Genomic DNA, 16,460 nt, shown 5'->3' with positions numbered 1-16,460 from the left:
ATATAAATAAATGATGAATAAGTTGCAAAACGATAAACAACCAAAAACTATAAAAAGCTAAAAAGAAAAGAGGAGAGAGAGGGAAGGAAAAAGAGATTTAAAAGAGATTGAAAAGAAGATTTTATGAGAAAAGAGTTTTAAAGGAGTTTTAAAAGAAGATTTTATAAGAAAAGAGTTTTAAAAGAGATTTTAAGAGATTTAAAGAGAAAAGAGTTTAAAGAGATTTAAAAAGAAGATTTTAAGAAACTTAAAAGAGGAATTTATGAGAAAAGGATTTTAAAGATTCAAAGAGAATTTTATGAGAAGAATTTATGAAGATTTTAAAAGAAGAATTGGTAAGAAAAGATATTTGAGTAACTTTAAATAAGTGTTATTATCTGTATTGATTTATTGATATTTGCATGAGTTAATATTAAGAGAATATATATATTGATGAGAATATTTGAGAATATTTGTTAAGAAAAGTAAGTAAGAGAAGAAGAAGCAGTAGTAAGTATTTTTGTTTGCATTTCGATTATTAATATTATTGTTATTACTATATGCGTTAAATATTGTTATTAAAAAAAGTATGATGCTCTAAACGCGCACCTTACCATAGCCGCGCCGTAATATATTACCTGAGGGACCGAACATAGAAAACATTTAATAAAACCCCCCAACCTTGTTTCCAACCTCCATATACCTTCTCACAACCCAAACCTAGCCCTTTCCTAACCAAATACTCCCCAGACCATCAACCTAGCTCCCAACCTCCATATACCTAATCCAACAATAACACTAAACCCAAACTTCCCCTTCCCCTTCCCATTCCCCTTCGCCTTTACTGCAAAAGAAGAAAACATAATATAACAATAAAAATAATTAAAAAACCACCGCCCTCACAATATCTAATACTATTCAACCATACAATTTTTATCAAATAAGAATTTTGAAATATAAAAATATTTACAAAATTAATAATGAACTAAAACTTAGTTATAATCATTAATAATATTGGACTGCATTAAGAATTTTCCTTGGGTTTCTAAGGTAGTTCTTAATGAACTTTTCCTTCTAAATCCGAATCAAGCAATCATAATTACTAAATTAGGTCTATTTTTTGAGATACAGACTGAGCTCTCTAGATCGTATTAGAGATCGCCATGTCCATTTCACTGCGAACGCGAGTGGTTTTGTAGCACTTGCTCGTCTCCAGGTACCGGTTAGCAGAACTGGTTTTGTATTCGTATACCTTTAAATAGTATTTAAAGTATAGTTTCAAAGCCTTGTTTATTATTTTTAATTTTTTTTTTACATCAATCGGCTAAATAATTTATATTTTATAAAAAATGAATAAATGTGCAGTCCTAACAAGTATAAATTTTGTGGGAAGTGGGAAGGTAACTTTTAGTGCACCATGACTTCATTAGTAAAGTCCCTTTTACCATGCACGTTTTGGAATAAGGCTGAGCAATCAAGATAAAACCTTTACCCCACATATGTGCTGCAATGTCTGTGTGGTAGCATGGTAGCCTAAAGGTGCTAGAGTAAGGGCAAAACAAACTGTCGAACATTTGGTGCACCAATGGTATGAAGAGAAGACAAGGAGCATGTTACAATTTTTTCAAGACCAATCTTCAAGGTAAGGTTACAATTACTTAAAAAAGTTGAGTGTATAAAAAATATATATCAATTCTGTGAAATTGTTTTTCAGTTGTCAGTAAGAAGAACCAGCTTCCCGTCTTAGTTGGAGCAACATCCTTTCCAAAGAAACTACATACTTTTGGATTAGAAATAAAGAAAAATTTCGAAGATTTTTTGCAGTCGATTTTTCTAGCTATTTTGTATTTCAATAATGTAAAAGACTTAATTGAGGCATTTGGCGCTTCTTACCAACCATGCAAATGGGTGCTCTATATTGATGACTCAAGCAGAAGCCTAAAGGCTCTTATATAGTGGCAATAACACAGCATATGTACCTAGTGGTCATTCAGTTAAGTTAACAGAAAGCTACAAGTATATGAAAATAATGGTTAATATAATCAAGTACTCCAACCAGCATTGGCGAATATGTGGTGATCTAAAGATAAAACACTATACATATGTTTTTCCTGGTCATTACAAAACTTTCCTTTGAAAGCATTTTTACCACCCCTGGGTAACTTTTCAGAAATGAGATAGTATTCCTTTTGCAACAGTTTGTCGACGTGTTGCTTAGTACATTCAAACTGTTAAATATTTCAAGGATTATTTTTTTTTTCAAATATCCATGGCAGAAACATAATAAGTAGAAACATATATAATATATATGAACAGATATGGTGAAAATTGTCTAAACTAAAAAAAAAAAAATCTTAAAAACAATGTAAGTCAATGTGCATACAGACAGTTTAACATTTTAACTTACTACACTGTTCCCCAAAATTGTATTTAGCCCTAACCTCATGACCCTTAAAAAATCCTTTGGGTTGTTGAAAGAGTACAACTTGTAGTTTACAAAAATGTAAATCGGCATAAAACCAGAGAAAATTTCATTTAAAGTTTCACTGAAAATAAGGTGGTTTTATTGTCAAAATAAAAACTCAGCTTTGCATTTTTATAACATGCAATTTTTAAATTAATCATTTTTTTAGAAATTTATTGTGCTGTAGATTCAATCTAATTGTATTATAATTTTTATTTAAGAATTAGGGAAAGTATATAATCAATCTGGCAGTAATTTTAGAGGATTAACTAGGTGATAAGAGTACTTTGCATTTTAAGGTATACATTTATGAGTTTTGAACAAAAAGGCATCATTTATCAAAATGACTCTAACAAGAAACCATGAAGAAAACCGAAGAGTTCTCTGCTTTGTTTATTTTAAAAAGACTCAATGTGAATTAACTGAATTTGTTAAGCAAAAAGCAGTAGAAGTTTCGAAAAAAAAAATTGATTTTGAAGATGCTGGTGTCCCAAAAGGTGTTTATAAAAGTTACAGATCAGAAAGCTAAGCGAGAGGCATTCTGCTCCACTACCAGAGCTTTTTGATTTTGAGTCTATCCAAAGACTTTTGAATCTATCCAAAGAAACACGGGCAACTACCATTAGCGAGTGTCTAATTTGCGGCGTAGCAAGAGTTAAAGGAAAAGCTTTTCATCCAATCACTATAACAAAAAATTCAGGCAAAAAAAAAAAAAAAAAGAACTACCAAAAGTAGGGAAACCTTTTTCAAGCTGTCTGGCTAGTGTCAGCAAAGAAAAGCTTCATTCCCATTAAAAATCAACATTTCAGCAAAATATATTTGAATTAGCATCGAAAAATCAGGTGACTTCTGAAACTATTGCCAAATATGTTCTCTGTACAGCTCCAGCTTCTCCAAAGGGAACAATTTATTTCCGCCAAGCTTCTGGTAGAAATTGTTTTCCAGCCCAATTAGGTACAATTCTAATTTATTACCAAACGTTTTGTATCACCTTAAATTGTTTTTAATGTTTTCTTCTTTGATTATTTTTTTTGTTGTTGTTCTTTTTTAGGATCATCAAAAACAGCTGAAAGTAGTAGGGAAAGTTCAACCATTAAAGCTGAATATATGGTGCAAGTTCAGGTCGATACTGATTTGTCTAACAATGTTTAAGCTGGCATCCACTTTAAATAACATTAATGGCAAAAAACTAGTTGAAACTGATTTTCGTGAAAAATTACAAAAATTAGTTGATGATTTTGAAATCACATCGTGTTGATGTTTGTATCAGAGAAAGGAACTAAGTCTTTAAAAACAATGGCTTACTGCAAAAATATCAGAGAGGTCTATGAGAAAATGTTGAGAAATTGGTCTATGAAAAAATTCTGAGCATTCCATTGAATCACATTACAAAAATGGACATTGATGGAGGTGGAGGATTTTTAAAGGTGAGTTTAGGAATCATGAGCTCAGACACTTCTGAATCAGTAACATCAATATTCTCAATATTCTTACCAAAACTGATCTAAAGTTTTCGGTGTCAATCAACATTTGCTGGTTGCAATTTGCCTAAACCTTATAACAATGTCAAAATTTGGATGGATCTTGTGCATCCAGATGAGCTACAATTTGTTTTGTCATATGACATAAAACTTGCAAACATCTAGCATGCATCCATACTGTTAGTACAACATCAGGTCCTAAAATATGCATCTAACAAGGTCCCTAAGAACAATTGGATTAATCAAAAAAGCTTACAATTACCTATTTTGTGATTGACATTATTCCTCATATGAAACTGCACCTGATGATTGATGCTGTCAGCTACATTCTGTAATATATTAAGAATGTATTGGATTCTTTAAATGAATGGCTGACAAACCATCACATTAATCCTTAGTATTACCATGGTGGATATTTCAATGGTCCTGATTGGCAAAAAACTTTGAAAAAATCCGATGAACTTCTTCGGTGTGCTGAAAGTAAGCATGGGAATTTCGGCCTTCGAAATCGACGAAATTAAACGAAATTCGTGTTTCAATTTCGGATCGAAATTGAGAACGAAATTTCGATTTTTTGGATTGTTTAATTTCGCGAAAAAATTTCGTATAATTTCGGGTCATTGAAAGTAACGAAATTGACACGAAATTAAACATAAGTTTTAATTTCGAAATTCGTGAATTTGTAATGTTTAAAAATTTCGTCTTTCGAAATTCAATATAAATTTCGATACGAAATTGAAACACGAATTTCGTTTAATTTCGTCGATTTCGAAGGCCGAAATTCCCATGCTTAGCTGAAAGTCTCTCAGCACACAAAGCCATTCCAATGACATTTTGAAAAAGTTTAACAAAGTTGTTAAATCCTGTTTTGGAAACAGATTGTGTCCCGACTTTCAGGAAAAAATTCAAGAATTCAAAGCATCATTTCTTTCAGTCAATCTCAATACAACCTCAAAAGTTCATGCTGTTTTTTATCATGTTAAGCACTTCATTCAGAGAGGAGGATGTTCACTCGGAATTTACAGTGAACATGCTACTGACGCTCTTCACCGCACTTTTCAAGTTTATTGGGATTTTTTCAAATTTGACTCCACAAATCCAAATTATAGAACAAGACTAAAACACAATGTTTAGCAGACTTCAATGCCAAACATGTGTAAAACATCCACTTATTTTACTCATATGCCAATTATTTATAAATTGTAATCAAATAAAGAACTTCAACAGAAAATTATTGCTACTAGCCTCTCAAAACGTGATGCTTTTAACCCTTCCAAACTAAAAAGAATTTTTTCTTAAATTGATGTTTATTAAATACCTGTTATGTAAAATGTTAAAACATCTTTGTAAAAAAATTAATAAACAGTGTCTTTGACATACTTAAAGAAAACAAATCAATAAATATGCTGTAAAAACACAAAACTGAGTTGTTATTAGGGCCCTAAAAAAAACCTTTTTTTGGTTTAATCTTAAATGCAATTTTCTCTAACATACTTTAATGCCTGATTTCACGGTTTTTTTAAACTACAAGTTGTACTCTTTCAACAACCCTAAGGATTTTGAAGGTTCATGAGGTTAGGGCTAAATACAATTTTACATTTAACGTATTTATGGATTAATCCTTTATTTCAAGTTGTGTGCGTTTTACTGGGGATGCAAGGGAGCTATACAAAATATCCTTGCTTCTTGTGCCAATAGAATAGTTGGGCGGATAGTCTTCGCTGTAAAGCAGAAAAACTGGCCATCTCGAGAGGCATTCAATATTTGCAGCTCCAATGTGGTAGATTTTTTTTCAAAGTGTTAATTTTAAATAGATTACAACAGACACATTTTTGTGATATAAAAACTTTTTTAAAAAAATTCATTAGAATTGGAGATGAGCACCTTGTCATAACTCATCAGAACAAAACAAACATAATAAACTGGTTTTACGAATAGGAGCGTCAATGTTAATACTACATTATTTTACTTCATATTGTCTGTTACACAAAATACTTGTGAGCATTTTAATTTTAGTTTGCTTGACTTTATGGTTCTTTAGTGCGCTCATTTAGGTTACAGATATTAACGTTTCATACACCGAAAAAAAAAAAAAAAATTTCAAATTTATATTTATTTCCATGTTTTAGAAACTAAAACATGCACACAAAAAACCAATCATCTTATAAATTACAAAAAAAAAAAAAAAAATGAAATTTCACTTAGAATTTTCTATCCTAACTTGCATACTTTTTAGCATAAGCTTTTATTCACATTGTTACTAAAATCTTTGAGGAAGAGAAGAAAGGAGAGGACAGGGAGGGAAGGAGACGATACATTCTTTTTGACAATTTCGTTAACACACTTGGAATATAAAACCATTTAAGAAACCTTACTTGTAATTATTAATATTTAATAATTGTAATAGTTAATAATTATTAATATTTATATCTTTTTAAATAAAATGCAAACACAAAGCAAAAAGAACAATTATTATTGAGCCTAAAAAATAGAAATTTAGTGCAACATTAAAAATAAAATGAGACAAAAATGGCGTTAAAACCGTTGAAGAAGCAGAAATAAAAAGTCGGACGATAGTACTGGAATGTTTCAAAATATAAGATATTATGATTCCGTTTGCTGCCTATCAAATATAAAAAATATTAGACATAAGAAATAAAAGAGAAGATTATATGTAAACCAAATGAAAATAAATAAAAGCAGTAAAAATTTAGAAGCTCTATACCAATCTAAACCTCTATAACAAGGGTGTGCGACTCAGCATAATCGGCATTAAAGTCGTGTAATCTGTGACGCAAAGGCTTCTGGGATGTGTAGTACAGCTAGATTGTAAACAAAAGCCAGAGAGAATATCTATAAACGTGTATATTATATTGTGTAATTGGATGATATTGTCATTTTCAATTGACTTTTGTTTGCATTTACGTTTTGGTAAACTAAATGTATTATAGATTACCTATGTCCGCCAGATTTTGCCAGCATAAACGAGTGAAAAATGTCGATAAAAATGTGCAATTTTTTCGATTTGCAAAAGATAAAAGGTTTGGTCACGACTTTTCTTAGTTAAGAAATTTTTAGGGAAAGTTAGGATAGTTAAGAAGATTCAAGTTTTATATAATGATTTATACTATTAACTGTTTAAAATATAAACGTTTCAATCATAAATTACCCTCTTCAATATGCTAGAAGGTTAATAACATAACTGCATGGTAGACAACTTTTGACCTTTTTTGGCCCAAAAGTTTGCGTAACTCTTTGTTACAACCAAAAAAAAAAATAGTTAAGCAAACTTTTGTTTAAAAAAGTTGTTATCTTGTTGGTTGGCTAATTCAAAAAGTTTCTTTATGTCAATTATGCAGAAACGTTTTTGTCTCAGCCATCTTCTGAACTCTCTGTTAATCTTTATGAAGAGTTTATCAGTATCAAGAAATGTGAAGCAAGAATAATTTATTTACAACCAAATTCTTCTTTGTATGAAGCTGAACAAGCTATGGAAGCCATTTTTCTTATGTGCATCAAAAAAATATGTGCATGCAAAAATGTAGCAGGAACTAATTGAAGCGATCAAAAAAAACTGTAAATTTAGTTTCATTTTGTAATCTTCATCCTGAAAATGCATTTCATTTGGAAAGAAAACTGATCCACAATTTTGTTGAGATGCGGATTTATTATGTCAAGTTTTACAATCGCAACATAACTCCACGTAACCAAAAAAACGCCCTAAAAAATGGCTTATGTTATTCATAAGTTAATACACTTAGTTGGAAGAAACTTAATTGAAATAATGAATTTCTATGATTAATTCATTTTCCATTAGTTAATCCAAACTTAATTCAACCATTTTGTAACTAGTTTGGAAATACTTTTTATTTTGATATCATATTACAGAATCAAAATATAATTAACATTAAAACATATCAATACTAGAAGGATCGTCTAAGTTGTTTTATACTAACAGAGCTCAGTAAACAATTCATACAGCAGTTGTACAAAAATCTTGGACTACTTAACAAAATGTTAAAACTTCAAAAAATTTACAAAGAACTTTACTAAAGCTTAAACTTATGCTTGTATAAAAAAACATCTATGAAAAGTTAAAACCAAATAGCTGTCTACCATACTGTCATGTTATAAACCTTCTAGCATACTGTAGAGGATAGTTAAAAACTGAAACGTGCATATCCAGAAACAGTGTTATTACTGTACTAATGCATAATTCAATAAAACTTATAAGTTAATTATATACTGTATTTTTTTTTTAATAATAAAAAGCCAACATAACTATTACGTTTACTTACGTTAAACATAATGCTATTTTTATTATTCAAAATAAGTAACAAACTTAACAGTGTAAAAAGTTATTTATATTCTACTATGCTTATATCATATAATATATTTCAGTTTGATTAGCGCTGTCGAAACAAAGCATTTGGTTTTAAACTAAACAAAACGTGATGTCTTTGTAAAAGTATTATTGTTTACAAATTTGGCTGTACCAGAAATCCCATAATTTCCATTGACCAAATTACACGAAAATGCGCGAGTCAAACACCACTGCTTTATAACCAAACGAAAAAATCAGCTAAAATTTAATTTACATATAACAATATATCTTCAATAAATACCTGAGTTAAAACTATGAACCAAATCCACAAAGAAAATCCGTTAAAAAAATCTAAACAAAAAAAAAACGTAGCACAGAAATCTTATAACTTTGAGCCGAAGTTACGAGGATAAAATTTAAAAACAAAAAACATTAGCAAGGTAGGTGTGAGAAAATATTAAGGTAGGCGAGAAGCAATAATTTTGATAAAAGATGTTATGACTTTATTTATAGATACTTCGTGAGAGATTTAAGGTATTTTGAAACTGCTGCTGTGGAAAAAAATTTTATACATTGCCTGTTCGATTCTAGTTTAGCGTTTAGTACTAACAACAGTGTCTGTAATGTGAAACCATTGTTTATTACTATTTTAATATGTTAAGAAACCCAACTATACGAACAAATAGTTTATCCTATCTTTTTAAGAAGCCTCAATCGGCCATTATGGATGACAAAACAAAACATACCATTTAATGATTCATTCATAGAAATGTAAACTAATCCATTCAAAAGTACACCATACAAATATAAAATTGAGTTTTGTACATGGATGGATGTCTAAATCAAATCGCAACAAAGTTACTTTAACAAGTATCATACAACTAACCATATCTAAAACAACAAAAATATTAAATAAAAACACATATGGTAAATTAAACATACATTGCTGTAAGTCTTTAAAACAGCCTCTGTTAAGAAAAGCAAATATCAAACAACGAAATAGTATTAAATATATATATAGAAGGGTGACCCATTAACCAAACTTATTCAGAGCCAGCTTTAATTAATTTAAATTTGTTCCACCTCATCTAAGTAGCACGTGCTACAAATTTGAGGCAGATTGGAGTTTATTTTGAGATCAACCAAGATCATTTAAGCTCCACCATTCTCCCGTTAAAAGCACGCAGCGCGCCGCTACCGATAGTGAACTGTGTACATTACATTAATTCAACTTCGGTATTGTCAACTTGTCAAAGTATTCCATTTATCTAATTTAGTAAACTTAATTATGTAAACTTCTAAGGAACTTTTTTTCGAAGCCCATTTTAAAAAAACTACAGACAACAGTGCTTGTAAGTAAACACAAAAAAGGCCAAAAATTATGTAACTTTACAAACTTATCGCAAGTGTTAATGATTTTTTATATTTTATTATTAATTATAAAAGAATAAAGATTGGAGAGTGTAATTCTATATTCATGCAGAAAAATGATGTTTCATCTCAGATACTTTTTTTTTTTTTGACGCACATCATTCTGATCATAGAGCAAATATTATAAACTTTTGAAAATCAATAAGAAATAAAAAAGTTTATTTTTCGTACACTAGGGGTTGATTTTATAAAATTTACACCTTCGTTACACTACAAATTTTGTGAAAACCTAAAAATCACTGTAAAATTATGTTCATGATTAACCATATAAAGCTACTTTTTGTAGAATTTTTTTTTTTATCAAAAAAATCAAATCCCCTACCATCTATGAAAAAGAATTAAAATGGCACCAAAAATTATTGGGGATTTTGTGGTTGCATGATGTTAATAAAGTAAAAATTAGGAAATATCTAAATCCAAATCAAACAAAGAGTTTTTACCTGTATAAACACCAGCAAATCCAGAAATAGCAGAGTATAAACAAACCAAACAGATACCGATTTTTGTTACATAAACTGTTTTTAAAGATAAATTTTTTTCGATATTTAACCCACCCAGACTAAAAGGAATTTTATATTTTAAATTTAAAAAACCATTTTAAAAAATCCGACAAAACACAAACACAAAAAAAACTATTCTCAAAAAATTATCATACCTGTTCAATAGACCAGCCACAAATAGAAGAAAAACTGCTAACCATTTTTTGCTTGTAACATGCCTTAATGAAGTTAAAGATATCAAAGTTGGATATACAGTAAGCTAGGTTCTACACATTTTTTATATTTTAATTAAGCAATTTATTCAGTTATGAAAAAAATAATAACAAAATTTTATTCACAAAAAGTCAATTTGTTCTATCAATAAAGCATTAAAAACTCTTTAAGTAGCAGTATTAAACTTCCTTAATACTGCCACTACCACTTAATACCCAGTATTGTTAATCCCAGGAATCTGAGATCAAATTTTTTTCTTTTGAATCATGTTACTAGAACTCTTCTTCAAAATTATCTCTAAATATAACATGTTTTTATTGACCTTGTAACCAAGTCATTCTTTCTTTATAGCCAACTCAAATTTAAGTCTTTGGTCAACATTGGCTTTTTTTAGGATGAGAAAGATAGTCAAAGATAGTCTGAAAATATTTATCATTTTTTTATTTTGGGTTTTCATCCTGATAATAGTAAAGTTTTGAGATGAAAAATGTTTAATATGAATTTGTATGAAATAAAATTTCAATTCTAGTGATGAAATTTTTTACTGAAGTAACAGTATCAATTAAAAATTTTGAAAATGAAAATGTGTTACTTTTTGAGCTTAATGGGCCATTAAATAACCTTTAATTAACTTAAGATTTGTTAAGATAGAAACATGTTTAATATGCCTTCCAGACCACTTTACACATATTTTGCAACCATTAGATGCAGGTTGCTATGGTTGCAAAATATGTGTAGAGTGATCTGCCATGCTAAGGTATCAAAAAAGATAATTTATTATACTTGGATAAAGAAAAATTTCCCCCCCTTTTATTAAAAAAGTGTGGCAAAGCTTTCACTTGTTTGCATGCAAAAACTGGATTTAATTATGCTGGTATTTTCCTACCAAAAAAACAAACAACAAAAAACAACAAAATCAAGATAAATTGAAGATTATATTAACTCTCAATTCACACTAAAAACTGCAATACCATCAACCACCTGCAATAACATCAACCATCTGCAATAACAATTACACCAGCCACATCATCTACACCAATACATGATACAGGCAACTTTAAGTGGGATTAAATCAGGCAAAATTGGAAATTAAAAATGCACTAAAAAGTTTAAACATGCATTTCAAATGGATTTTTAAAAAAAAACAAAGAAAACAAATTTTAAAAAAATTTATTGCACAACGTGTGACAGAAGAACATGCAACTGCAGGCCTCAAGTGTTAAAAAGAAATAAGGGTACTAAAAGTTACAGAAAAAGCAAATAGAGTTACCAAAAGCCAAATTTTTTATTTAACAGTAATGATAAAGGTGATAATCATGCTTAGCAACCAAAGCATTCAAAAGTGGTTAAAAGCAAGAAATGCAGAAAAACATTTGGTGATATGTTAGCATGTGGAAACATTGTGTATGGTCACTGGCTTTGTAAAAAAAAAAACTTCTAAAAAAATGTCATCGACAATAATATATTTGTGCACAAATATGTAAATAAATGTTTTCACTGTTATTTTAACTTAAATAAACAATTACCTATTTAAGTCTCATCTCTTGTTAAAATGGGTCAATTTTTTAAAAATCAGTTTTAATTTTTTTTTTGTTGACTTTCAATAATGATAAAAAATTTTCAATAATGATAAAAAAAAAAAAAAAAGAAAAATTTAACTTATTGCACAGATTTCAACTTTCTCTGTTAACCCTTTTATGGGTTTTTTTGAGCAGAAATTTTTCAAGAATAATTTATTCTTTTCAGATTTATTAAAAAGAGAACATCAGAAAGATTTGAAAGAGTAATATTTTTTGAAATATTCTGCATTTGACAGTGGAACATCACAATCTGGGCTTTCAGAAAAAAAAATTACATCAGAAACTTGTATCAAATCATGTAAAATCTCAAAAGAGATTTTACATAATCTGATAAAGTTTCTGATGTAATTTTTTTACATCAGAAACTTTATCAGAAAAAAAAAATCAACAAGTAACTGCATATAATCTGAAGTGTGACCTGTTAACAAAGTTTTACTCGACTTTTTAGCTCTATAGCTTACCAAGTTTTAAACTAAAATCAAAATTTACTGGTATTTACCAGTAATATCAGTAGAAAATTAAAAAAACCTCTTAAATAAAAGACTAGAAAAAATTTTTATATCTAATTAACATATTAAGGTTTAAAAAATTATTTTTGAATTTAAAAATGTACTTTAAGGAAACATAATGCAGCATTCTGTATTGGACAAACTATAAATACTTCTTCAAAACATCTTAAACTTGCACTGATTGCAATGCAGAGATAATTCTCTTTGTTTTAGTGAGATTTTTGTCTTAGTGACAATTCTCTTTGTTTTAGTCTTTTTGATGAGAAACTTAAAAGTTCATTTAGCAATAAAATTAATGTTTTTTTTTTAGCAATAAGAATAGCTTTTAAATTATGAATTTGACTGGTTCAAGAACAGCAAAAATGTCAAATAAAATTTCAATTTCATCAAATTACTGCAAATCAAATGAGGAGAAATGTCCTTAAATATTTTTTGATTGACTTTGAGGAAACATATTCATTAAAAGTAAACTTTTCCACCTTCTTCTACAAAATCAAGGATAAGTAAAACCTCTTTTCTTTGCTGTTTCTTCATTTCTTCCTGAAGAACATCATTTTTGACTGTAAGTTTTTAAAATAACTAGATAATATTTCTGAACTTCATAGTGACAGGCTTTAAGTAAACTTTCAGTTTAGGATGGGAACAATTACATTCAAGGTAGCACAAAGAAAACTAATTTCAGTGTTAGATTCATTGCTGCCATCTTCACCTTTGTTTCAACATGTGAATGTTTAAGGAAGGCTTTTTATGTAGTACTTCTTGAACTGCCAAATACATTCTGTGTTTAAACAAGTTTGACAAATGCAATCAGTGTTTAAAAAAACACTGCTGCAAAGTCCAAATTGTACAGATTCCAGCACTTGTTTTTTAAATAATATTAATATATATATGAACCTTAAGTTTTTCAAAGAAATGGCAACTCATTTTACTTGCAAATATGTTTGCGCTGTTTGGTCAAGACTGAGCAGTTAATGCCTCAAAGAAGGAATAGCAAAAGCCTTAAGATTAGGAATAGTAAAAATATTTATGTCCAGAGAATATTAAAAACTTGAGTAGATGAAAAGTTTCAATTTATTCTTTATATAAACTATACTTCCAACTAATATACTATTGATGAACTGGGCTGTTTTTAAGCAACCATGTACACAAAACATACACATAAAACATATACACAAAACATATATACAATTCATCTTTAAAAATGGCTATGGCAAATTATTATGTTAATGCTAACAAATAGGTTGACTAGATGGAGAGAAAAAGAGAAAATAATCAATGCTTAACTTAACAATTTCAATGCTGAAAAACATTTTCATTTTGATACTTAAAAGTTGATATTGTTTTTACGATGATTCCTCACTCCAAAATTTTTCAGAAACTATATTGCTTATTTGGGATATTTTGGAAAGGAATTATCTATTTCAAAGATTGCAGATAAAATAAAACTGATATTGATAGTAATCAGTGCTGTAGTGTCTTGTAGTAACCAGTGCTGTAGTGTCTATTTCTTCCATTAGGTGCTTTTGAAAAAAAAAGGTAAAACCTTTTGATTTTGTAAACTTGTAGCTGTTTTCAGATATTCTTTTTTTCCTTTTTAATTCCATATATTTTGCTGTAGGTAACTTGAGGATTGAGTTGCATTTCAACATATTTTGCAACTGTTTAACTTGTAGTGGTTATGTAAGTGTTCAACATTTCTTACCAAAAGTAAATAAAAATTTATGGTAACACACAAAATAAGATTATTTGATCCATGATTAAAGCTTGCAGCTAAATCTTACAGAAAAATATTACTATCACTTTTCTTTTTCTGACTTTTTCCCAATCACATTTCTTCTTTTGGCTTTCCAGTTACTAGTTTCCTTGTATCATACTATAGCATTTCTTATGCATCCCTCAGAAACAACAAGAAATAGTAATCTTTTCAAGACTATTAATTGCATTAAATTTGTATTTCAGAGAACTAACTCTACATTTCTTTTCTTGCCTTGTTACCGTGTTAACTCAAATATTTTTGCAAACCTTCTGAAAGTAGTTTTTTTACCATCAAGGATTATTTATCTTTATACCTTTTAAGCACAATCTGTGCCTTTGTAAATGGTTTCTTAAAACAATTTCCATAGTGGTCTCTTAGTATAAAGTGCATAAATTAAGTATTCATAATCACACAAAAAAAAAAAAGACGAAAAGTGATCCATATATATACATAGATACATACATAGATACATACATACATACATAGATACATACATACATACATACATACATACATACATACATACATACATACATACATACATACATACATACATACATACATACATACATACATAGATACATACATACATAGATACATACATACATACATACATACATACATACATACATACATACATACATACATACATACATACATACATACATACATACATACATACATACAAATGTATAACCTGTTAATAATGACTTTATAGAAGATTGCTGATGCTGCAATTTTCATGTTACTTAAAACCTAATATGCAAAAACATATGAATTAACTTCACACAACACATTAAATGGATAAATGTAATTATTGCACATTTTGTTGTATATCAACTATTACAACTGATTCCTTATATAAAATTAAAAAAAACAAAAACAGAAGTACTTGAAAGGAACCAGGATCCATGTAGAGTTGTATGTGTATTATAAGATTGTTGTTGATACTGTACAAAGCTGCAGGTACAGAGTATAGCAATATGACTTTGACTGGTAGAAATGTAAAATTTCTTTTGAACAGATGATCTTTTAACAACATAGTAACAGAGAAGAATAACTAAAAGTAATTAAGTGTTTAAACTTACACAAAATAAATAACAAAAGTAAACTTTATAACTTTAATTAACAAAAATGTTTAATTTTAAAGAAGACAAAAAGAAATGATATTAATTTAATGAGAAATTTTTAACCTTCGACAATTCTATTAGCAACGCCACTGATGCTGAGCTAAATACAATTTTTCCATTAACTTTGCCAAGATTGATAAATATGGGGTGAAAGCTTGCCATTAAAACGCTAAAATTAAAAGATACCTTCATTATTTTTATTATATCTTATGTTATATTCTGAAACAAATGTTAAAAAGTTACCTCGACATTAACATGATCAGCCATTTGAATTTCTGATTATCTTCTTGATAAATAATTTCTTGTGACATGAATGAACTAAAAAGTCCTTTAACTTTAAAACAAAGAATTGATTTTATTACTTGCATAAATATATCTTATTAGTATTGCAACTGCATCAATTAATTACAACCACTTACATTCAGCAATCAAATTTCATGATTACGTTTGTTTATTGTTAGACTTTAAAAAAAGGTTCACTTTTATTATAAAAGACTCTCAAGCACATAATTTTTAAAACTTTTTTTCCTTGTCTTCATTCTTCATGTTATATGCTTATTAGTTCATATTTCATATTTAATACTTCATATTTCATACTTAAAGGTTCTAAGGTATAAAAACAAATTTAAAATGAGAAATAAAAAACAAAGAAAGATTTTTGTATTGTCAATAAATATTAAAAAGATTTAAAGTTCCTGCATATGACCACCAAAGCAAGATTTGAGGGAAATACAGTAGTGCAAGAAAGTTTAAGTGCACTTGTTAAATTTTAACATTTGATAGATGTACAGTCGCGTAAAATAAAAAACTATAAAAGATTTTTTTAATTCTTTTTTTTTCATTGTTTATTTAGTAAATATATCTACAGTTAAGGCAAAAAAATTTTTTAAAAATACAATATAATAATGATATATATAATAATAATGAAAATAATAAAGTTATAACAATGAAAATATTCTCCATATCTTTTAAACATGATTGCACTCTATTTTGGCATTGACTCAACTAGCTTCATGCAAAGTTCCATCGGTACTAAATTCCAGATTTCCACTAAAACTGCTTTTAAATGCTCCATTGAGGTTATTTTACTTTT

At 28.6% G+C, this 16,460-nt stretch overlaps 1 protein-coding gene and 1 long non-coding RNA gene across 6 annotated transcripts; one reads left to right on the top strand and one right to left on the bottom strand.

The window, feature by feature from the left end:
* Positions 1 to 60: 60 nt before the first annotated feature.
* LOC149893319 (uncharacterized) lies at positions 61 to 3,174 on the top strand. The gene is made up of 2 exons (XR_016452809.1): positions 61 to 1,621; positions 1,694 to 3,174. It is a non-coding gene; the product is annotated as an uncharacterized LOC149893319 (long non-coding RNA).
* A 3,050-nt stretch (positions 3,175 to 6,224) lies between these two features.
* On the bottom strand, positions 6,225 to 15,975 carry LOC145187550 (putative UDP-sugar transporter protein SLC35A4). Of its 5 annotated transcripts, none has more exons than XM_090088386.1 (11): positions 15,787 to 15,975; positions 15,611 to 15,685; positions 15,431 to 15,536; positions 15,130 to 15,297; positions 14,935 to 14,993; positions 10,335 to 10,397; positions 10,120 to 10,238; positions 9,191 to 9,216; positions 8,995 to 9,085; positions 8,550 to 8,599; positions 6,225 to 6,547 (listed from the first exon to the last, which is right to left on the bottom strand). In XM_090088386.1, exons 2-11 carry the CDS (start codon positions 15,676 to 15,678, stop codon positions 6,359 to 6,361), a joined length of 939 nt encoding a protein of 312 aa, XP_089944512.1. In that variant the 5' UTR covers positions 15,679 to 15,685; positions 15,787 to 15,975; the 3' UTR covers positions 6,225 to 6,358. The 5 variants fall into 5 exon arrangements, 3 of the variants coding, with proteins under 3 accessions (XP_089944512.1, XP_089944507.1, XP_089944516.1); XM_090088381.1 differs by having other exon boundaries at positions 6,226 to 6,547; positions 15,611 to 15,701; positions 15,787 to 15,954; XM_090088390.1 differs by lacking the exon at positions 6,225 to 6,547 and adding an exon at positions 6,578 to 6,746 and having other exon boundaries at positions 15,611 to 15,701; positions 15,787 to 15,954.
* Between the last annotated feature and the right edge of the window lie 485 nt (positions 15,976 to 16,460).

The sequence above is a fragment of the Hydra viridissima genome, unplaced genomic scaffold (genome assembly GCF_058129835.1).
Source record: "Hydra viridissima isolate aposymbiotic clone 2 unplaced genomic scaffold, HvirCarnegie_v1 scaffold_1, whole genome shotgun sequence".
NCBI lineage: Eukaryota > Metazoa > Cnidaria > Hydrozoa > Anthoathecata > Hydridae > Hydra > Hydra viridissima.
The sequence above is the reverse complement of the archived record's forward strand: the minus strand, read 5'-3'. Positions and strand labels throughout refer to the sequence as shown.

Bases quoted from the DNA above. Each gene is read 5' to 3' on its own strand.
- LOC145187550 (XM_090088386.1), bottom strand. From the start codon at position 15,678: ATGTCACAAGAAATTATTTATCAAGAAGATAATCAGAAATTCAAATGG. The intron at 15,537-15,610 runs GTAACTTTTTAA...TTTTAATTTTAG, and splicing joins CTGATCATGTTAATGTCGAG to CGTTTTAATGGCAAGCTTTC. The intron at 10,239-10,334 runs GTATGATAATTT...AATTCCTTTTAG, and splicing joins GTGGCTGGTCTATTGAACAG to TCTGGGTGGGTTAAATATCG.